General features: G+C 41.1%; 1 protein-coding gene across 1 annotated transcript in view; it reads right to left on the bottom strand.

Moving 5' to 3' along the window:
* Positions 1–2,759: 2,759 nt before the first annotated feature.
* LOC124613045 (alpha-L-fucosidase) overlaps positions 2,760–23,922 on the bottom strand; it is a 116,829-nt gene continuing 95,666 nt past the window's right edge. The window contains exons 7-9 of the mRNA XM_047141618.1: positions 13,782–13,944; positions 3,187–3,334; positions 2,760–3,085 (exon numbers count right to left, since the gene is read on the bottom strand). Of these exons, the coding sequence (XP_046997574.1) occupies positions 2,984–3,085; positions 3,187–3,334; positions 13,782–13,944 (413 nt within the window). The 3' untranslated portion in view covers positions 2,760–2,983. The remainder of the gene's footprint in view (positions 3,086–3,186; positions 3,335–13,781; positions 13,945–23,922) is intronic.

Below are 23,922 nucleotides of genomic sequence, written 5' to 3'. Positions count from 1 at the left end.
GAAACTTGTATCAGTTGTATCTAAACCTACCACTGTATATGGGAAGAAATTTTTTCATATGACACCTGCAGCCACAACTCCAAATTTCCCAAATTTACAAAAAGTAATCTTCCTTCTCCTCTGTTTTCCCTTTTCCAATGCCTCACTGGAATGAGTGTTTACTATGATTAAAAACAGCTCACAGGAACAGACTGAAAACTGAATCTATAGTAGCATTGATGGCTGAAAAAGAGGGCCTAGAAGGTGAAGAAGGATGTGTTTCTCTTGAAATGATGAGAAGCAGTGTATAGCATTGCTCAGTGTCAGGAAATTTGGGTTAGGTTAATAAATGTTTAGTTTTTAATTTTTCGTGTAATTTATGGTCTTTTTCTTGAATGTACGCACACCTGCAACTATTTTTGAAATGGGGGGTATTTTGAGGTAAAATAGGATGATTTGAATGGTCCTATGTGTGTAATTTAATTGATAAGCATTGATAACACTGATTACTAGGAAGATACTTTTCAAATCATAATTCATTCAAAATTCCTTTAAATGCTTTTTGTATAAATTTCTTGTTATTGTAAAAATAGGAAAGAACACAAAAATGGTTATGGAAGGAAATAGTAGCAAGGGACTTAACACTGAGCAAGGTGAATTTACTAAAGTATAAGTTGTAAATCCACACAGTTCAGAATGTGATATATAGCTGCGATATAAAAGTATTTCAAATATTTTAACTGATAATTTTTATGTGAGTTTATGCTGACTGTGACTGCCATCCACATAATGTAATCGTTCAACATCATGACGCTTCATGTCAAGTAAATGTTCCAACAGATCAGCAGTTCTCAACCTTTTTCAACTCATGAACCCCTTCTACAATGATATGAGTTGGATGAACCACTGACTTTTAAATATACATACAGCAGACATGCATACAATTTAATTCCAAATAAAAGGTTTAATAACCTTAAATTAACTTGACCCTTAATGGTTAAAAATCTACAGTTATTGTAGTTACATCTTAAAAGTTACACAATGTGTAGGACAAGTTGTAAAAATAAACACAAATTTTCATTGTAATTACTCACCTCTTCCTTGGCATTCAGTGAGAAGGTTGCATCTGATTTCCATGGCACAGAGATTTGAAGTCAGGAACCACAGCAGTTAAATAAGTCTCAAACCACTTTCAGCACAAAATCTGTTTCTGTATTAATTTTTTAAATAGGCACAACTTTTGGCACAAAGCCATTATGGCTTTATTCACTAATGCTGGGAACTGCTTTAAATGTAAACAAAAACCAGTTAATGACAAAGATTTATAACTTTTCTGTAACTGATAATCAATGGAAATATTAAGAAGCTTGTCTTTATCATTTACTTGTAATGTGGATTCTAAAATTGTTGGCTCTTTGAAGGGACTACAAATCCAATTGTTATTACTGGACATAGCAGGGAAGTATTCTGTGAAGATTTTTCCAAGATTATTCTAAAGTTCTTTAACCATGTTCTTGACATTTTTGTCCAATGATAGATGGTTTTCCACCAGGAAGGCGTGAAGAGTATCAAAGCACTTGGTTTGATTCCTATTGAAACATGCTTCCCAAAACTTTAGTTTTTTTTATGAATGTTTTGATACGGTCTTGCACAATATTAATATTGACATTTCACACCTATAGAGATAAGTTTACACTGTTAATTTTTCAGAAAATATCTGCCAAATAAGTTAAAGTCTGAAGTCAGATTTCATCTTCCATGCACATTGCTTTGTGAAAAGCATGGCTGGAGAGAAAAATTTAAACTTCATGTTTAAGCTCATACAGGCTGGAAATAATTCTGTCTCAAGATAGCCACCTAACTTCAGTGTGAGACAATAAACACTTATAAATGCTTTCCATTTCCTCACAAAGTACTGGAAATACATGGAAAGTTGTAGGCCAAGCCTTAATAAAATTAATTATTTTCATTGCATCATCCAGCACAGATTTCATCCATCAGGCGTGTGTTAAGAAACAAGAACCTATCTATGAATGCAACAATGTGCCCAAGAAGCATTGCTTGTTGCAAACAGATCAAGGTCCTCCCCACAATACAGACCATTCCTTGAATTTGGTAACTGGGTACTGGCAATGTATTTTATTTAATTATTTGAATATCGGCTTAGTGGTTGAAGATACTGGTATGCAGTGTGTATCTTGATGTCTATTTCATTTAATGAGCATATAATGCAATCAAATCTTGCTCCTTGAAAGCAAATAAATTTGATAAATTGTCTGAGATCTATAGAACTGAGGCAAACAAAGATTTTTTACCATATGAATTACAAATCATGAATATGCTTTGAAGCAGGTGTTTTATGGAAGTTGCTCATATTTAATTAATAATATGTTTCATGCTCTTCAGGATGTGCATTGCAAGGTTTTTTTTGTTAAGATTAAAATTCAACTTGTTCATTAACATTAATGTTTTGTGAGATAAAGTGCTACTGTCAGATTACATAAAAAGAGATAACTGCCAATTATCACTTAAAAAAAGAACGGAGTACTCAGACCAAATCAAACAACTATTATGAACTCATTTCTTTTAGTTTACTCTACTTTTCTCCTTCAGATTGAGGTATAGTAATAATTTGTGTGAGCCATTGATTTGTTCAATACATAAATATTCAGAAACCAGTGGCAGAATAATGTATATCCAGGGAGCTTAAAGGCACAGGCAGGACAGGTAACAAATTGGCAAGGCATTCTTCGAAAACTGTTATCAACAACAACTTTCAGTTCAGAGGAGAAAAAATGCACAGTGTTTTTATTACTCTAAAAATGTGGTGTTTACATAACTTTCACACAGTTTTGATGGCTCACTCTCAAGTAGAACAATGCACTTCTCTGATCATTAGCCAATAATACAATTACTGATATTTAAGTATAGATATTTCATATATCTGCAGTTACACTGTTTCTTTTCAAGCTCCAAATTAATATGCAATGACTTGTTCCATCTGTCAATTTTGAACATTTGTAAATCTCAATACCCAGGCCCAGTCATTTGCCACACGCTGCTTGTCTGGAAGAGTTATTGCAATTCCATTTTCCAGAGTCTGCCACTGAAACAGAAGTGGAAGTAAAAGAAAAGACACTGAAGTGTAATATGTATTTTCTATTTATGTGAATATCTAATAATTATTCACTGCAATAAGTTTTGTACCTCAAGAGTGCCATCGACTCCAAGCATAGTAATAACTGAGTTCTCTGATAGCGATGGTGCACCAAGAGTGATGACATTGTCTGTAGGCCAGTTCAGCAATGTTGCATAGACAAATACTTCTGAAGAGTTATTTCCACTTTTTGTGTACCTTATGCCAACATAAGACTGAGTTTAGTGTCATATAGTAAATGACTTACAAAATATATTATTAACTAGTGTACTTAATATTTATTGCCAATGTAATTAAAATATGTTCTTCTAACCACAGAAAACTCCCTATAATGGAATAAATCATAATTACAGAATTTATAGTATAAAAACTGTAAGTTTCTTCAATAGAGAAGTAAAAATTCTATCTACTATAATGTCAGGCCCTTTTATTTTATACTTTTTAAAATTTTCAACTTATGCTATCTTGAAAACCTGAATATAAGAGGCAATAACACAGTGTAAAGAGATAAAAATACTTGTTTCAGTACTTGGACATGTTACCACATGTAGTAGTTCACATTTCTCAAAAATACCTTTATTTAAAGCTTTTACCCACTGTTGTGACTCGCCGATCATTCAAAGCGCCGCCGCGCAATTACACGCGTCCTCTACGCGCAGCGCTGTCTGCCAGCCATGCAGCAGCTGCGCCACCTAAGCGGCCAGCCGAGCAGCGGCCGCTAGATTGGGACTCAGTGCTCACTCGACTGCTAATGTGTACACATGTCTTGCTTGTCAACTTACTCTGTGACTTATATGTGTTGTGTCGTTCTGAAATATATGTGTTAAACTTGACGTTATAACAATTGGTGATGAGGATGGGAATTTTCCTTTTCACTGTTGACCCACAGGTTTCCATGGCTACTGTCGAGCAACTATTGCAAAATCTCCTTGAACAGCAAACGCTTCTAACAGCGGCGATTCGCGATTTCGTTGCGGCGTCAAATGTGGGGCGTTTCTTGTTGTTGGCTATACCTCCTTTTCCTCCTTACGACGAGACAGCGGAAGACTGGTCTGATTATGAAAAACATCTTTGACAGCACTTCTTGGCATTTCATGTCACGGACGAACAACCATGTAAGTCTCTGTTCCTTTCCTGGATTTCATCTCAAATGTATTGGTTGTTGTTGCAATTGGCTCCTTTGAAGGATCCTGCATCTTTGTCCTTTGCTGAAATGTGCTCACTTCTGTCTGACTATTTTCAAAAGCAAACACATGTGGTATCCTCTCGTGTTGCCTTTTATCATTGTCAAAAACAGCCACATCAATCCTATCGCGCTTGGGCTGCTGAACTTCACGGCCTCAGTTGAAAGTGTCAATTTGTTGCTGACGTTCACAAAGAATCCTATGCCGATTCCATGGTACGGGATGCTATTATCTGGTCGGCGCCCGACAAAGAAGTTCGGCAATGTGCCCTTCAGTTGGCGAATCCGACTCTAGATGAAGTTCTCTCCATTGCGCAGTCTTTTGAAATTTCTCACGCCGCTGGGGCGCAAATAGAGGCGTGGGGTGATGTCGGTGAAATACAACCTCTGTGCACTGTTGACGACGCGTCCTCGCTGGCCGACGTGGCCGCAGTACGCTCCCACACGCAGCCTCGGCCTAACCGTAAACAACCCGCTAAGAAACTGCAGCAAAACCCCCGGCAACTTCCTTCATGTCTGCGGTGTTTTACGAAACATTCATGCGAGGATTGTCCCCAACGTTGGGCTGTGTGTCACAATTGCAAAAAGAAAGGTCATGTGTCTTCCGTTTGCAAATCCGACCGCATATATGATGTTCATGAACATGACGCTTCCCTTTCAGGGAAGTTATTCCTCACTGTCCAAATCCTTGGTCAAGATGTTCGCATGCAAGTGGATACCGGTTCTGCTGCCACTATAATTAATTCTCAGACGTATCTTCAGTTGGGTTCTCCACTCCTGTCACCTGTCACTCGGCAATTACGGACGTACAATAAACAGAATATTTCTCTCTTGGGACAGTTTAATGCTGAGGTATCTTACAAATCCATCATTCACACTGTTCCCATATTTGTGGTCGACCAGAGCAATGCAAAAAATCTTTTTGGTTTCGATGCCTTTCACGTTTTTGGGTTCTCCATAGACGACTCTGTCAATAATGTCTCTGATGCTATTCCTTATGCTCAACTGGATTCCTTGCCGATGACATTTTCGTCCCTTTTTTCTCCTGGGTTAGGCCATGCAAACGACTTTGAAGCTCATATCATGCTCAAATCCACTGCTTGGCCTAAGTTTTTTCGGGCTTGGCCCATTCCTGTGGCCCTTCATGATCGGGTAAAACAGGAGTTGGATCATCTCACTACTTCAGGGGTCTTGCTTCCTGTCAGTTCCAGTGAGTGGTCCTCTCCTGTCGTTGTCATTGCTAAGCCAAATGGTGATATTCATCTCTGTGGCGATTTAAAAGTCACTGTAAATGCTCAGTGCCTCATCGACACTTACCCTATGCCCCGTCCTGAAGAACTGTCCACTAAACTTGCTGGAGGCCAGCATTTTTCTAAAATTGACCTGTCAGAAGCTTTGGCCATTATTTATGCTGTCCACTAAACTTGCTGGAGGCCAGCATTTTTCTAAAATTGACCTGTCAGAAGCTTTGGCCATTATTTATGCTCTTCATAAGTTTGGTGTTTTTCTCTATGGCTCCAAATTTCATCTTGTTACGGATCACAACCCACTTGTTTCCTTGTTTCATCCATCAACGTCACTTCCCGACAAAACTGCACACCGCCTCCAGCGTTGGGCTCTTTACTTGTCTTGTTTCAATTATGAGATTCATTTCTGGCCAACGGCTCAACATGCAAATGCTGATGCTCTGTCTCGCCTTCCCATGGGTCCTGATCAGACATTCGATAGGGACGAAATTTTGTGTTTCCACCTGGATGTTGCCGAGCAGCGGGTTGTGGACGGGTTCCCCATCACTGGGGACAGGCTGGCGGCTGCTACGGGTTCTGACCCTACCCTCTCCCGGGATTTACGCTGTATTCAGAAGGGTTGGACAGATCGCCCATCCACTAAGACTTCTGATCCGTTGCAGAACTACTACACTTTGCGCTACCGCCTCACGGCTAGGGATGGTGTTATCCTCCTTTCCACCAACAATGCTTTGCCGCGTGTTGTGATACCTGCGTCTTTGCGTGCTTCGGTCTTGTGCCTCCTTCACCAAGGGCACGGGGGTGTGTGTCACACAAAATCTCTGGCGCGCCGTCATGTGTACTGGCCTGGCATCGACTCTGAAATAGCACACATGGTCGCTGCCTGTGGCTCTTGTGCGTCACAGGCCACTGCCCCGAAGTCATCTTTGCCACCGTGGCCTTCGCCTGAGAAGCCCTGGGAGCACATTCATGCTGACTTTGCGGGACCCTTTTTAGGTACTTATTGGCTCCTCGTAATTGACCCCTACTCTAACTTTGCTTTCATTGTCCGTTGCACGTTGCCTATCGCCGCGGCAGCCACCAGTGCTCTCGCCCGCATTTTTTCTTTGGAAGGCCTCCCCTCTACTCTTGTTACTGATAATGGTCCGCAATTTGCCTCTTCCGAATTTGCGGATTTTTGTGCTTGTCATGGCATTATGCCGACCCCACCGTTCCATCCACAATCCAACGGTGAGGCTGAACGACTGGTCCGCACATTTAAGGCTCAGATGCGGAAACTTCTGACTTCTTCTGCTGCTGATGATGCGCTTCTCCAGTTTCTGGTGTCTTACCGTTTCACCCCCATGGGCGACCACAGCCCGGCTGAGCTCTTACATGGCCAACAGCCCTGCATGCTACTTCATCTTCTGCGGCCTTCCACCTCACGGCCGCAGGTGTCTCCACTTGGCCGGTTCACCACCGACGACCTCGTCTGGGTATGGGGATATGGCAGGCGGCCAAAATGAGCCCGGGCCGCATCTTACGACACCATGGTAGATGCCTATATGAAATCCAGATGGACAAGGGTGTTGCAGTGCATCATTTGGACCAGCTTCAGCCTCGTGTGCCGGCAATGCCTGTTCCGAATGCCGCTACTTCACCTTTGGCTCTACCTGATGCTCGGGATCTTAGCATCTCTCAATACTCACAACGCAATCCTCTCACCGTCATCGCGATGCCAGCACAAGAACGGACGCCACCACGAGACGTGCCCATGCAGGAACCGGATGACCATCCTCTGTCAGAGCAAATCTACTCGCCTCCTCCTCCAACGGACGCCGACACATCGCCCATGTCTCCTGTCGTATCAACTGGACTTGCCGCAACGGGCAGATTGGTGCATGCGGCCCAGCAGATTCGACCCCTATGTCTCCTGTCATCTCGACCCGTTATCATCGGGGACACTTTCATCTGTACGGGAAGCCTCCTCCTCGAGACTTTACAGCGAGTCAAACAACACCTAGCCATCTCCAGGACACCTCCATCAAGACCAGTGCAACAATTTCAAAGGGGGGGAAAAGTGTTGTGACTCGCCGATCATTCAAAGCGCCGCCGCACAATTACGCGTGTCCTCTACGTGCGGCGCTGTCTGCCAGCCATGCAGCAGCTGCACCACCTAAGCGGCCAGCTGAGCAGTGGCCGCTAGATTGGAACTCAGTGCTGATTCGAATGCTAACGTGTACACATGTCTTGCTTGTCAACTTACTCTGTGACTTATATGTGTTGTGTCGTTCTGAAATATACGTGTTAAACTTGATGTTATAACACCCACCTTTACTCAGTTCCATGAAGCAGCTGTGTATGAAATATTAAAACCCTATCACTTATAGTAGAAAAAAGGTAGAAAGATTAGAGTTTAATACCTCACTGACAGTGTGGTCATTAGAGATGAAGAAAAAGATCTGACTACATAGGATGGAGAAGGAAATCATGTCTGCCCCTTTCAAAAGAACCCTCCCAGCATTTGTCTGGAGCAACTCAGAGGGAATCACAGAAAATATTAATCTGAAAGGCCAGATGAAAGATTTGAAATGTCACCCTCCCCAATGTAAGTATTTTGTGAAAACTACAGTACTACCTTGCTCGGTACTTATAAGAACACAGAAGTGTTATGGTTGCGTAATTATTTGTATCTGAGCAAACTGATTACATTTTGATTTGATTCACTTATTATTCATTACTCATTCCCAGATTACACAGGATTTGTCATCAGAATACAATGAAAATAAATAGCTCAGAGTATATATTGACATAATATATGTAATATGCTTTCATGAGGATAGGATAGCATAGGTCAACTGTGGCCTTTATAAAGGAATCTCCCTGACATTTGCCTGAAATGATTTAGGGAAATGAGGGAAACCTAAATCAAGATGGCCAGTCAGAGCAAACTCCATTTTCCTGAATAAGAGGTCAGTGAACAACTGCACTGGATCATTTGATTAGTTGTGCAACAGACTTTGATTTACGTACAATTTGCTTTGTTACACTGGAAGTGAAAATCAAAGTTTCTAAAAGCTATGCCACAAATAATCAATCAAAATTAGTCATAGGACTTAGAGTTTGACATTTTGTGCAATAGAGGGGTAATGCCCACCTTATCCTTAGCACCTGATAAGCTACAGATTCCCTTGGGTCATACCAAATGGCAAGCATCTGAGGAACTCAACCAATCTTGACAGAGCACAGGTAGGGTGAACTTGGAGTTCCCACATTGGAACTGGCGAGTTACATCATTTCCTTATAACCGTAAGCTTTGGGCTCACTTCAGCAGCAATTTTCAAAGCATACTGGATGTTGATAGGCTGGATAACTTGTGAGGCAAAATCCATTAGTGACAACTTCCAACGCATCTTCTGTGGCACAGTTTTATTAGTCTTGGTCACATATTGAATCTCAAGTTGACATGTTTTTCTAGATTGTATTGGGGAGAAGATGGAGCTTACAAGAATATCTTCTCCAGCTCCCATGAAGTTGGATGTTCTGTTAGTAGGTATCGGATTGTGTGTGGCACTAGTGGGAAACAACACAAACCTACAAAGAGAGCTGGAGTAAGCAGTCCTCCTCGAGAATATGCTGTAAAGCAATGTTTAATAAATAATAAAAGAACATGAACTGTTTGTTACATTATGATTTTTGATTGTGACATAACAATGAAGGCAATTTTGATAAGTATCACCTTCCTATAACTAGAAAGTATTTGTTAGATCAAGGGCACTTAAGAAATGGGACTCTCTTGGTAGACACATCAACTTCCTAACAGGCTACAAGTCTCCAAGGTGTAAAACTACTGGAAAAAGTGTGCTATTGAAATTGAATCGCCCAACACCTCGATTTACAATGGGTACATTGTGGCATAAAGCAGAGACGTAGATATATCTAAAGAAGAATTAAAAAACTAGTGGACTCTACAAGGGACGGTCGACTTTTTTTTTTCTCCCAAAGCTCACTGCAGGATATATTTGTCTTAAGATGAGGCTGTTCATTCGAAACATGATGAGCTGCCTTAAATGCCAGCATACTGCCCACACAACACTGATGTCAAAGGAAGAAACAATTCATAGAAAATGCAGTAAAGCTGCTCTTGGTGGAGTTACTTGTTTATTTCTTCTGAAGTGCCATAATTGCTATGGAGATTACCCTGTCTGGAGTAGGGCGTGTTCTGTGCACCTAGAAGAATAAAATATACAGAAGCTCAAGATAAGAAATGAATTACTTACACAAAAGTAAAAAGTTCTATGAAACCTTGTAAATGCAACATTCACTGCTTCATTTGCTTTCGTTTATAAAATACCAATCCAAGCATTCAGTGCTTCAACGTGAAAGGCACTGGTAGTACACAAACTGCAACATCATCCCAACATGCAGTTAGAGTGTAAAGCACTCAAATGTTCCCAGCAGTGGATTCGTGCATTCCATTAAAATGAACTATGAATGAGTTGTCTTCTTTAGAAGTGGCCTTCTATAGTGTTGTGCTTGCTGCAGTCAGTATCATGGAGACATGCTTTAATACTTCTCTATAATCATAAACATAAATTACTAAGTTGTCCAATGTGTATCTTCAGAATAGAGTTAATCACATCAGAGCAATATTTTACCATGTAGTGTAGAGACTGGTATGTTCAGGTTTCCTGCACTACAATAACTCCTGCTACCTATTTTTAACAACAATATGTCTTTTCACACCAATGTTTGCATTGCCAAGACATTGTGAGAGTAAAGACATTATATGAATGGATGGAATAGCACTTTCAGTTAACCTGAATCTCACAGAGATTGTTTGGATACTTTTGGAAAATATGTTGTATAGAAGATGCCACTACCTCAGACTCTTCAGAACCTGCAGATCACATTGAAAGGGGCATAGAAAAATTGGTAAGCTCTTAGAAAGTGTGTTACAAGACAATGCCAACATCTAAGAATCTATAAATGCCACTGATGGAAGTGTGAGACAATGTACCTATAGAACTACCAAACAGTATTATGGAGGGTGTCCTAAACTACCACAGAATATGCAATGATATTTGAGAAATGCGCCTATGCCTTAGTGATGCAAGGGCACTATATTAGTTTGAGTGCAGATTTCTGTTTTCTTTATATTTTATTTATTTTTTATTTATTTTTTGTCCTGTTTCCATTTATGGTTGATAATATATTTATAGTGTGCAGATAAAACAAAAGCTGCACAGAATGTAATTTTATAACAAGTTTTGCTTTTTAGATGGAACCAACTGATGCTCACGTCTGATGCATGAAATTGCTTGTTATAAAGTCACATTATGTGCAACTTGTGGCTGCTTATCTACATATTATTTACCATATCTGCTGTGTCCCAGGCAGACCATGCCTGTGATTGCTAATTTTGTATAACTGAAGTTGCTTTATTCTCTTTATATTCATATGCTCCTCTAATTTCCCAGTATTTATGTTAATAGAAAACACAACACAGCGTATGATAGCTCTGTAGGGCCAGTGTCATTTTTGGAACAAGTTGTTGCAGTAATTTCATAAAATTTACTGTCCACAAAACCTTTGAAATTTACTATCCACAAAGCTTTGATGTTATGACCTAAATTACAATCTAAGACAAGCAATGATAGTAAACAGAGGACATGTCAATACTAGAGAATAAAGTCTTTGCAAATTTCATTCCATGTATTTAGTTGGACAGTAATTATGCCTCAAAGATAGGAGTGTGAACAATGTATATAGATATCAGCATTTGAGAGAGGACATATAGCTGGGCTCGAAGAAGCCATTTCAGGTAGTCGGCAAATCACTCAACATTTGAATAGGAGCAATGACACTATTTGATAATGTTGGCAGGAATGGGTGAATCATTTCCAAATACAGCATCAAGAAGGAAGTGGTCGATCTACAGAAACAACAGAACATGAGGACTGAACAATCATCAGAAAGGCATTTAGAGCCCAGATTCTTCATTATCATCGATCCAACATGCAACTGATGCTTCAGTGACCACAAGGATCATTAATAGGTGGCTCACAGAAAGATTTCTGAGCTCACGGCACCCTTTGTGCTGACTGCCATTGACCTCTGTACACCAACAAGCCCGTTTGCAGTTGTGTCAGGCACATTCAGCCTGGGATCTCATTCACTGGATTGGAGCTGTCTTTAGTGATGAATACTGTTTCAAACTGACCCCTGATGACCAGCAAAGACCGGTCTGGAGGTGGCCCAGATAGTCTGACTGTCACCCACCATACAGTCCAACAACCAGGAGTGATGGCCTGGGGTGCCAATTCTTTTCACAGCAGGACCTTTTTGGTTGTTGCTTGCAGTACCCTTACAGTGTAGCAGTATGTCAATGATATTATATGCCCCATTTTGTTGCCCTTCATGGCAAGCCATGTGGGGCTTACACTTCAACATTTCAGCAAGATAATGTCTGCCTGCGCAAGGTGAGAATTTCTACTGCCATTTTTTGTGCTTGCCAGACCCTGTCTTGGCCACAATGTCACCAGCCCTCTCCCGAAATGGGAACATTCGGAACATTATGGGCAGGGCCCTCCAACCAGTTTGGGATTTTGATGATCTAACGTGACAGTTGGACAGAATTTTGCATGATATCCCTCAGGAGAACATCTGACAACTCTGTCAGTCAGTGTCATGATGAATAACTGCTTGGGTATGAGGCCGAGGTGGACCAAAACATTGTTCATTTGCTCAGTTTGTGAAGGTCTTTCTGTTGAATGAATTATCTAATTTTTCTGAAATTATGATCATTTGTTTGTCTGCACATGTACATCACATCTACCAATTTCCATCCCCATTCAAATAATACCTTTGTGGTGTACCATTTTTTGTCTTGGAGTGTAAAAACAAAGTTCATTGCTGGTAGTGTGTAACTACTTCAAGACAAGGAACAAGTGTCATGTATTTATCCCTTAAAATCACGTCTTGATCTTCATTGTTGCATCAGCATAAAATTATCATTCAGAACGCATGACAGTTTCAATGCTCTAATGTAATTTTATGTCTTCAGATTTACTGCTTTCCAGAGAGTCAGATTTACAGTAAAACATCAGTACCTGTAATTATATAATATTCATGAGCAACATTTTGACTCATTTCAATATTATGTTTTAGAAACAACCTTTGAGACCACACTCAAATGTTTTTAAGTACTTCATTATATTACAATTACAACTAATGTCTTGCCACACCAACAGGCACACAATGACAGTTATCATATACATAGATATCCATCAGTAAAGTTGTTCTTGAAGTGACTGTGTCATTATATAAATTTCACCAGAGTCAAAGTCATTTTGTTGCCTATCTATGATTTACAGCAAAGAAGTTAATATTTAATAAAATATTCAATGCTTGATTATAGCAGAAAATGGAGAAAACACTTGCCACCTTTAATGGCTGATTTATTGTATTGCCTTAGGTAATTTCTGCCATGATATCAACAAATGGATGCAGTAGGGTTACATTAATTTTCTTTTTGGCATTGAAGAGATCCCTGCAACGCTGTGTGGCAATTATTCATTATTTATTATTCATTGCTTTACAGCATATTCATAAGGAGGACTGCTTACTTAAGCTCTCATTGTAGGTCTGGTGTTGATTCCTACAAGTGGAACTTGCAATTTGATACCTACTAATAGAACATCCAACTGAAGGAGATATGATTGTAAGCTCTATCTTCTTCCCACAAGAATCTAGAACATGTCAACTGAAACAGAGATCCAATACATGAATAAGCCTAATGTAGCTGAGATCCATCCATCTATTACACTTTAAAAGTTGCTGTTGAAGCTATCCCAGAGCTTGCAGTTATAAGGAATCGATGGTACTCACCAGTTCCAGCACAAGAACTCCAAGTCCACCAAACCTGTGCTCCATCAAGATTGTTTTAGTTTCTTACAATTTCTTACTGTTTGATATGACCCAAGAGAATTCTTAGCTTATCAAATGCTATGGGTAAGGCAAGTTTTTTGCACAAAATGTCTAACTCCACGTCCTATGACTAATTTTGATTGATTTTTTGTGACACAGATTTTAAAAACTTTGGTTTTCACTTCCAATGTAACATAGCAATTAAGGAGAATGAATAAATTCTATTCCCATCAGCAAATTTATGAGACATTGGTCTTAAATAAATATATCTGGTTTATTAGAAATAAAGTTGACATTTTCGCTGTACCATACTCCTGTTGTTGTAGGGTCTTCTTGTGCTGTCCACGGCTGGGAAGCATAGATAGCTTCACCATTTATTTGAAGCCATGTTCCCATATCCCTTAAGCGCTCAGCATAAATTGGCATTATTAAACCATCCTTTGTTGGTCCAACATTCATTAGCATGTTGCCTTGTCAGATGAGAGTAAAAAGAAGAAAAAAATTATTTGACTGACTTATAATAAAAAAAGAACATAATTTTAATGGACTTTTTCACAAATAGTGATAAATGCTGAATATTTATTGTTATATGAAATGTTGAATGAAGCAATGTAGAGTAGATGATTTCATAGTTAATTATATCAATTGACCCTGCCTAATTCAAGCAAATATGACAGGAAAGAATATTAGACACATATATACTTGCTGTATGTTCCTATGGTGCTTGACAGTTGAATCAGGTAGAGAAAATAGAAAAATGCAGTCTTGTTTGAATAGAAGAGTAGAAAATAATATTGATGATCATGGAACAAAAAGAAGATATAACAAATATAGGGGGTGAAAGGAAGATGAATTCACACTTAATTCCTTAAATATCCATTTCAGTAAGTTATAATAAATAAGAAAGTTCTACGCAGTTTAGGAAATATACAAACTAATTGATTCTTTTATTTAATAATTATAAATAATGTAAACTGCTTTACGAACAAATAACTAATTATCATCCCGTTATCTGCACGGACACAAAATAATTTTGTGCAGAGCATTTCATTTGTATTCTATCCATTTTTTCAGTCATGTTAATGAATCATTTTCATGTCTTCAATCATTTTATGTTATACCCCATCAATCCATACATTTTGAGGCTGAAGTAATAAAAGTCAATGAAAACTTAAGATTGTGATTTTAATGCTTCAGGTGTTTTACTTAGTTACCCCCACGTCCAGATGGGTACAATCCACAGCATGTTCATACAGTCATATGAAACTGTCAAGAAATCCCTTTCTTGGGATCTTGTTTAATTTGTACATCACAGTGGCTTAAATGCTGATTACATCATTAAAACACTGAGCCTTCATGTGAATATTTATTTTTAGGAATAAAAAAAGCCACTCAGTGCCAAACTGAGTGAATATGAAGGTTGTTGAGAACTGCCAATTGTTTTTTCATTAGAAACTGCACTACAGCAGCAGCCATCATGTGTGCGCGCATTGTCATGTAGCAAGAAGAAATCGTTCCCACTCCCTTGTTGTGGGCGAACCGGAATAATACTGCCAATTTACAATGGTCCCATTGGGAACAAATTCCTTGTGGATAATGGCATGAGGATCAAAAAGAGTGATGAGCACTATCATCACTTTCAGTTTTGTCAGTCACACCTTCCTTGGTCTTGGTGAACCTGAAGTCAGCATTCTAAAACTTCCCAAAGGTGTTCTATAGGATTCAGGTCAAGACTCTGTGCAGGCCAGTCCATTACAGGAATGTTATTGTCATGTACCCACTCCACCGCAGGCCATGCATTATGAACAGGTGCTCGATCATGTTGAAAGATACAATTGCCATCCCCAAATTGCTCTTCGACAGTGGGAAGCAAGAAGGTGCTTAAAACATCAATGTAGGCCTGTGCTGTGATAGTGCCATGCACAACAACAAGGGGTGCAAGCCCCCTCCATGAAAAACATGACCACACCATAACACCACTGCCTCCAGATTTTACTGTTGGCACTACGCAATCTGGCATATGATGTCCACTGGGCATTCGTCATACCCACACCCTGCCATTGGATCACCACATTGTGTACTGTGATTTGTCATTACACACAATGTTTTTCCACTGTTCAATCATCCAATGTTTATGCTCCTTACATCAAGCGAGGCGTCGCTTGGCAACTACCGGCTTGATGTACAGCTTATGAGCAGCCACTCAACCATGAAATCCAAGTTTTCTCACCTCTCATCAAACTGTCATAGTACTTGCAGTGGGGACTGATGTAGTTTGGAATTCCTGTGTGATGGTCTGGACAGATGTCTGCCTATTACACATTACGACCCTCTTCAACTGTTGGTGGTCTCTGTCAGTCACCAGACAAGGTGGTCCTGTATACTTTTGTGCTATACATGTCCCTTCACATTTCCACTTCACTGTCACATCAGAAACAGTGGACCTAGGAATGTTTTGGAGTACGGAAATCTCGAGCACAGACGTATGACACAAGTGAAACCCAATCACCTGACCACGTTCGAAGTCTGTGAGTTCCGCAGAGTGCCCCACTCTGCTCTCTCACAATGTCTAATGACTACTGAGGTCACTGATATGGAGCACCTTGCAGTAGGTGGCAGCACAATGCACCTAATATGAAAAACGTATGTTTTCAGGGGTGTCCGGATACTTTTGATCACATCCCCCATTTACCACTGCCTGCCCACAAAAGTCTGTTGAAATTCACGTCTGCCACTTACAGTTGTTAGTTAAAGCTGGCATCATAATTACTGCACTGACATTGCTTATATGTCAGGAATAAAATCAGTCTCAGTCTACAATATAAATGTGGGATATGTCCAAGGAGCCTGCTATAAATAATGGTGAAATCTACTTTCAGCAGTGTAGTATTGAATGTGTTGAAAACTACAATTTTGGAATTGTTCTGTATAGAATAACCAAGCAACAGAATCTGAATAGACGAATGTGGGATACCTCCCAAAACCCTGCTTAAAATACCTGATAAAACCTTCTGTTATCACCATGGATTGAACTTAAACATTATTTGTCTCCCTAGTTTGACACATTATTATGCAAACATGCCAGTGGATTCAGGAATTTGTTACTCTGTGTGTACATACTGAATTTTGTTTTTACCTCAGAGTGCCACGGCTAGTGCAGAAAATTATGTGTTCTTTTTTTAATTGATGAATTTAGATCTTAGATGAGAGCACCTACTGTGGGGAGAGATGTTCTTCCAGAAATAGATGGTGGATGTCTGTCAGGTAGGTTACATTACAGCCGTGCATATTTTGGCTGATGAGGGTAGAGAGGGTTGTCATGGGAACTGGAAATGGACTCTTACTAATCTTTAGCTTAATAAAGATATGAGCAAGGAAACAGTGGGTATAAAATAAATACACTATTCCAGGTCTGTTCAGCAAAATATTACATCTGCTTTGACTGTGTGACAACACAACACTACCAACACAAAAAGGGAATGGCAAAGTTTCCCATTAACTGCGAGACAACTATACAATGCTAGGTCATGTAGGGGTTACTGAAGCCACAGTATTTACCATTGTAGTTGTTGTGGTCTTCAGTCCAGAGACTGGTTTGATGCAGCCCTCCATGCTACTCTATCCTGTGCAAGCTTCTTAATCTCCCAGTACCTACTGCAACCTACAGCCTTCTGAATCTGTTTAGTGTATTCATCTCTTGGTCTCCCTCTATGATTTTTACCCTCCACACTGCCCTCCAATACTAAATTGGTGATCCCTTGATGCCTCATCAAGTGGAAAATGTAATGTCTGAATCATTTCTAGAAATGCATGAGAATTCAGCAAAGAGTAAGAAGTTTAAGTTTGTATTCTATAATCCAGGGTGTGTGGGTAAGTGTCTCTCTACGGAAACTCCTTCCTACCCCTATTAGTGGATTCCTATACCAACAAGATTTTGCAGGAACAATATTGCCTTTATTCTATCAATTCCTATTTGAGTTCCCTGATAATATCTGTTACACCATCATATTACCTATAGAACCACTAATAATAACAACTTCTCTGAGTCCTTCAATGTCTGTACCCAGATTGACTTAATAAGTATGTAATGATTCTAAATACTGCATCAGTAATCTAGAACAGATTACATTAGTGTCCTACATGTTATCTTCTTAACAGCTTTTGCAAAATCCTTCCAACAAATCTAAATTTTCTGTTTCCTTATCCTACTATTCATGAGCTTGTCCTCTTTTATATTGTTTCATAATATTATCTTTATCTATTTATTGTGAGCTCCAAATATTTTCCACTAATACTACAAGCTGAACATTACTTCAGTCTTAACTACTCCAAAGTGCGCCGGCCGAAGTGGCCGTGCGGTTAAAGGCGCTGCAGTCTGGAACTGCGAGACCGCTTCGGTCGCAGGTTCGAATCCTGCCTCGGGCATGGCTGTTTGTGATGTCCTTGGGTTAGTTAGGTTTAACTAGTTCTAAGTTCTAGGGGACTAATGACCTCAGCAGTTGAGTCCAATAGTGCTCAGAGCCATACTCCAAAGTGCAATTCAACCTTTTTTAAATTCGACAGTATTATGAAAAGGATGGATTATTAATCACCACAAAGACAAAACACTGAGTTGCAGATAGGCACAACAAGAGACTGTTCACATTTAGAGTTCAGTCAAAGCCATCATCAGAAAAGAAAAAAACACACTGATTCATACAAGCAAGTACACCTAACACAGAAATGAGTGCTATCTCCGGCAGTTTCACACAGAGCATAACATTTGTGTTGAATTAAAGCAGCAGTCTGGACTGGGCAGGGAAGAGGGTGGTATGGCAGAGAATAGCGAGGAGAGAAGAGCACTGTCTGGTGAAGCATGCTGGGACTAGATTGTGGCAGGACAAGGCTACCAGGTGCTGCGTCAAGAAGCTATGGAGAAGGAAAGGGGGGGATAGGGAGAAGAGAAAGAGAGGGGCAGACAAGGGAGAAAAAAGACCTGTGGGTGGCGCACAAATGCCATTGAGGGGATGTTAACTGGGAGGAGGTGTAGGACAGAGGGGGTGGAAACTATTGGGTGGAGGGTGCGGGAACAGTAGATAACTGAAGATAGAAGCTAGGATAATTTCAAGAGTGGAGAATGTGTTGTAAGGCTAACTCCCATCGGTGCAGTTCACGAAAGCTGGTGATGGAGAGGAGCATACAGATGGCCCAACTTGTGAAGCAGCTATGGAAATCAGGTGTGTAATGTTCAGCTGCATGTTGTGCCATACAGCAGTCCACTTTACTGTTTGCCTCAGTTAGGTGGTGGACAGATGGTTGGTAGTCATAACAATACAAAAAGCTGTGCAATGATTGCAGCAGTACTGATATGTCACGTGGCTGCTTTCACAGGTGGCCCAACCTCTTACAGGGTATGATACGCCTATGACAGGACGGGAACAGTAAGTGCTGGGTAGGTGGATTGGGCAGGTCTCGCACCTGGGTCTTCCACAGGAACGTGACATGGGGGTGACTACTATGTTTTGGAGATTTGGTGGGTGACAGAATACTTTGGGAGGGTTGGGAAGGGTCTTCAGTGGGATGTCTCATTTCAGAGCATGATGATAGATAATCAAAGTTATTACAAAGGATGTGGTATTGTTCCAGTCTGGAGCAGTACTAGGTGACAAAGGGGCACTCCTTTGTAGCTGGTATGTGATGTTGGTGGGAGGATGGAGCGAGTGGAGATATGGCATGGGAAATATGTTTGTTGTCTGCAGTATAGTACTTGTTTGTCAAGGTCTTTGTGAGATTTTCGGCATATGGAGTAATGGGGTTCCAATCATTGCTGATACACCATCCTTTGGAGCCCTTGCTGTGTGGGAGGGAATTTTTGGTGTGAAAGGGATGGCAGCTATTGAAATGCAAGTACTGTTGACAGCTGGTAGGTTTAATGGGGACAGAAGTGTGGATGGAGCCATCAGAGAAAAGGAAGTCAAAGTCCAGGGGGGGTGGCATGCTGGATTGAGGACGACTTGTTGAAGCAGATGGGGTAGAAGTGTTAAAGTGGTGAAGGCATGTGAACAGTGTCCTGACTCTGAGTCCAGATAATGAAGATATCATAAATGAACCTGAACCAGAAAAGGGGTTTGGGGTTTGGGGACACTAGGAAGGTTTCATCTAAAACAGGTTGGCATAAGAGGGTGCCATGTGGGTGCCCATGGCTGTGTTGCGGATTTGTTTGTACACCTTCCCTTCAAAGCAGAAGTATTTGTGAGTTAGGATAAAGTTAGTACTGTGTGTGAGGGACTTCGGTAGAGGCAGTGTTCAACTGCAGCCAGATAATGGGCATGAGGGATATTGGTGCATATGAAAATGGCATCTACAGTGACAAGTAGGGATCCAGGAGGTCAAGGGGTGGGGGATAGCGGAGAGTTGGTGAAGGAAGTGGTTGTTATCTTTCCCATGGAGGGCTACATTTCAGATTGGAGGTGTTGGTCAATAACTGCTGAAATTCTTTCAATGTGGACACAATAAGCAGCTACATTGTTGTGTCCAGGATTGTTGGGTTTATGGATTTTGGGTAGGATGTAGGAGATGGGTGTCATGGGGGTCATATGGGTGACAATAAAAATGGATTCATGGGAGATGTTCTAGGAAGGGCATAATGATTTAAGCAGTGATTGGAGGTTATGTTGGATGTATGGGATGGGATGGCAGAGTTTCTAGGTGGAGGAGACACATAGTCACTGCAATTCATAATGACAGTTGTGGAACCTTTGTCTGCAGATAGGGTGATTAGGTCAGGATTTGATGTGACATTGTGTATGCTGTCCTCTCTCCTGCTGAAAGGTTAGTGTTCTGAGGAAGGGACATGGGAAGGGATGTTGAGGCCAAGTTGTAGGTAAGAATTCCTGGGATATGGCCAGGTGGTGTTATATGGGAGGGTAAGAGGATAACAGTCGGATGGTGGTATGAACTGGAAGAGGAAGGGTTCAGTGTTGGGAGTGGGTGAGTTTTGTTGGAGTGACTCATTCAAAGAACTGTTTACATTGCGGGGATTAGGAGAAGGAGAGTAGGTATTTGGAAAATCCAACATGGTTAAATTTGGGTTGGGCTGAAGGTGAGGCCTTTGGATAGGACTGAAACTTCTGTGGAGCTGAGGATTTTGGTGGGAATGTTAACAACTGTGTCCCAGGATTGTGTGGAGCGTTTGTAGGGTGTTTCAGGCATTGTGGCATGTTGAACAGATGCGCTAGGGAGGGTCTGGGTGCTATGAAGGGTTGACAAGGAAGAACATTGTGGGTAGGACAGAGGTTGAATAATGGTGCCCCAAGGCAGCAGTAGGATGTCAACAGGCTGGATAACTTATGGAGATGGTGTCTGGAGTGCTCTTTCAGGTGCTGGAGAGCAAGGGGTTCATTTTCGGAGATGTGATGTATAAGTATGGATTACACAGTAGCAGTATCTTTAAGAGAGATGGTTCTGGGATGCCTCTGCTATAGAGACATGTTTCTACAGTTCGAGATTTGTGAAAGACAGGGAGTGGAAGAATATGAAAAGGTGAGTGTTATTGTGAAAGATAGGGGGTGGGATCTAGAGAAAGGAATTTTTATTATAGGCCATCGGGAGGGGGGCAGGGATTCTATGGTTTAGGCAAAATTTATGAACAGGATGAGGAACTGGGCTTTAGCCGGGGAAAGGGATACATTTCTGAACTAGTGTAGAAAAATGGAGAAGGGGTTCATTGTGGCAGTGATTGCATTCCAGGAAAAGGAAATGACTTAGGAAAAGGCTGAATGAAGGCATGAAGTGGTTGTGAGGGGAACTGGATAACAAAAAAGACCTGAAAATTACATACAGACATGTAAAAACAGGCACAAATGCTTAAAAATACAAACAAATACATAAAAATGCACACAAATACACAAAAATACATGAAAATACATAAAAGTACACACAAATATATATAAAAATGTTCAAAAACGTGGGAAAAAATAATGGAATGGGTGAAGAATGGGAGAACATGCGTGTTGGGATAAGGGAAGAGAGAGAGGAGGAGGGGGGGGATTGGTTAGGTTCACAAGTTCATGTGGCACAGGTATGTGTGGGAAATAATGTATGAAAACATGTGAGGATGGGGAGGAAATGTTGTAAATAGTGAATAATTGTAATTGTTGACAGGAAGAATTTGGAGCATAAGATGCTGCACCAACAATCTGCTTGATCATGTAGCTATGCATTATGTGCAAACAAGATCATTGATATAGTGTGGCTTGGGTCTCAATGCTTAGAGAATAATAACAAAGGAAAACATCATAGGGTTGTGAGATGGAAGAAAAGCCATGTGGAAAGTTCAGGTATAAGTACCAACAATATTACAAAAATGATAGATTGCTTATGAAAAGATAGGTACGCATTGAACTTTTGGTGAAATCCTTCTTCAGAAAAGATAATGTGCATACATTCACACAAGCAATTATGCATCACACACATGACTGCTACCTCCACCCACTGTGTCTAGAATGCAACAGTTGCATTGAATGAAAGCAACAATCGTGAGTGAGGAGTGGAGGGTGGAGGGAAGAGCACTCTCTGGCAGAGCATACATGGACTAGACTGTGGCAAGACAAGGCTATCAGTTGCAGCATTGGAGGCTGTGGAGGAGGGAGGGGGTGAGGGAATGGTGAGCAGAAAGAGAGAGAGGGGCAAAGGAGAGGAAAAAGCCCGGTGAGTGCATTGACAGAGAGAGGCGCACATGTGGGTGAGGGGTCATGAACTGGAATACCACTGTTAATGCCAGTACTCTGTACTCCAACAATGCTCATGTCTATGAATCTTGCCACTATTGAGCACATCCTCTCCCCAATCTGACAGACTCTAAACCCACTACCTGATTCTTCATACATCTTACTAACTTTATCCTTACTCACAATTACTTCTTCTTGAAAGGAAAGGTATACAAACAAATCTGTGGCACAACCAACCTGTTTATAGGCTATCAAGAAGAAACTTTCCTAGCCTCCTGAAGCCCCAAACCTGTGGTCGGGTTAAGATTCATTGATGTCTTCATGATTTGGACTCAGGATCAAGACACACTGTTTCTCATGCCTTCACAACACCTTCTGTCCCATCTGCTTCACCTAGTCCTCCCGAATCCAGCACATCACCTTCCTGGACTTTGGCCTTCTCCTCTCTAATGGTTCCATCCACACCTTTGTCCATATACACACCAACTACCAATAATACAAACATTTCAACAGCTGCCATCTCTTCACATAAGGAAATCCCTCCCCAACAGCAGGCCACCCAGGAATGGTGTACCTGCAATGATGAAAACCCCCCTTGCCCAGTATGCTGCAGGTCTCAAAAAAAAAAAACCTTCATAGACACACACTATCCCCAGACCTAGTCTGCAAACAGATTTTGCGTTAACTTTCCCACACACCCTCAATCCTACCACCACCCCCAAGAACCAGCTACAAAGGAGTGTCCCCTTCATTACCCAATGCCAACCTGGACTGAAAGAAGTGAACCACATTCTTCATAATGACTTTGATAATCTGTCATTGCACTCTGAAATTAAATCCACCTTACCCTAGATCATTCCCATCCCACCTAAAGTTGTGTTCCATCACCCACTGAACCTTCACAACATCCTAGTGCAATCCTATGCCATATCCCTATGGAAGACACAGGTGCAAGACCTACCCAATCCACCAACCTAACACTTTCTCTTTGAGTCCTTACACTATGCCATAAGAGGCTGGGCCACCTGTGAAAACAGCCATGTCATATATCAGCCCTGCTGCAATCATTGCACAGCTTTTTATATTGGTATGGCTACTAACCAGCTGTCCCCAGGATGACTATCCACTGTCAAATTGTGGCCAAGAGCAAAGTGATCACCCTGTGGCACGACATGTAGCTGAACATAGCTTGTTTGATTTCAATGGCTGCTTCACAAGCTGGACCATCTGGATCCTCCCCTCCACCACCAGCTTTCCTGAACTGCACATACAGGAGTCAGCCTTACAACACATTCTCCACTCCCGAAATTACCTCGGCTTCAACCTACGGTAATCTACTATTTCCACACCCTCCACCTAACAGTTTCCACTCCCTCTGTTGTACATCTCCTCCCAATTCATGCCTCCTCACTCCCATTTTGCACTGCCCTCTGCCAAACCGACCACACGTCTTTGTTTTTCTTTTCTCTGCCACTCTCCTTTTCTACCACCCCCCATTCTGTCCCCCACTGCCTTCTGAGGTCCAACTGGCAGCCTTGTCCTGCCCCAATCTAGTCCCTGCACATTCTATCAGACAGAACTTTTCTCTCCCCCCACCCATACCCTGCTATCCCTCCCTCTTTCCTGTCTCACTCTAGATTGCTGCTTTCCTTCAACACTGCTGTTGCATTCTGGACAGAGAGGCCATAGGTAAATGTCATTTGTACATGAGGTGTGCTTTTTTGTGAGAATTTGTGTGTG

Source organism: Schistocerca americana, chromosome 4 (genome assembly GCF_021461395.2).
Source record: "Schistocerca americana isolate TAMUIC-IGC-003095 chromosome 4, iqSchAmer2.1, whole genome shotgun sequence".
NCBI classification, from domain to species: domain Eukaryota; kingdom Metazoa; phylum Arthropoda; class Insecta; order Orthoptera; family Acrididae; genus Schistocerca; species Schistocerca americana.
This window is presented reverse-complemented; position numbering and strand designations above follow the sequence as displayed.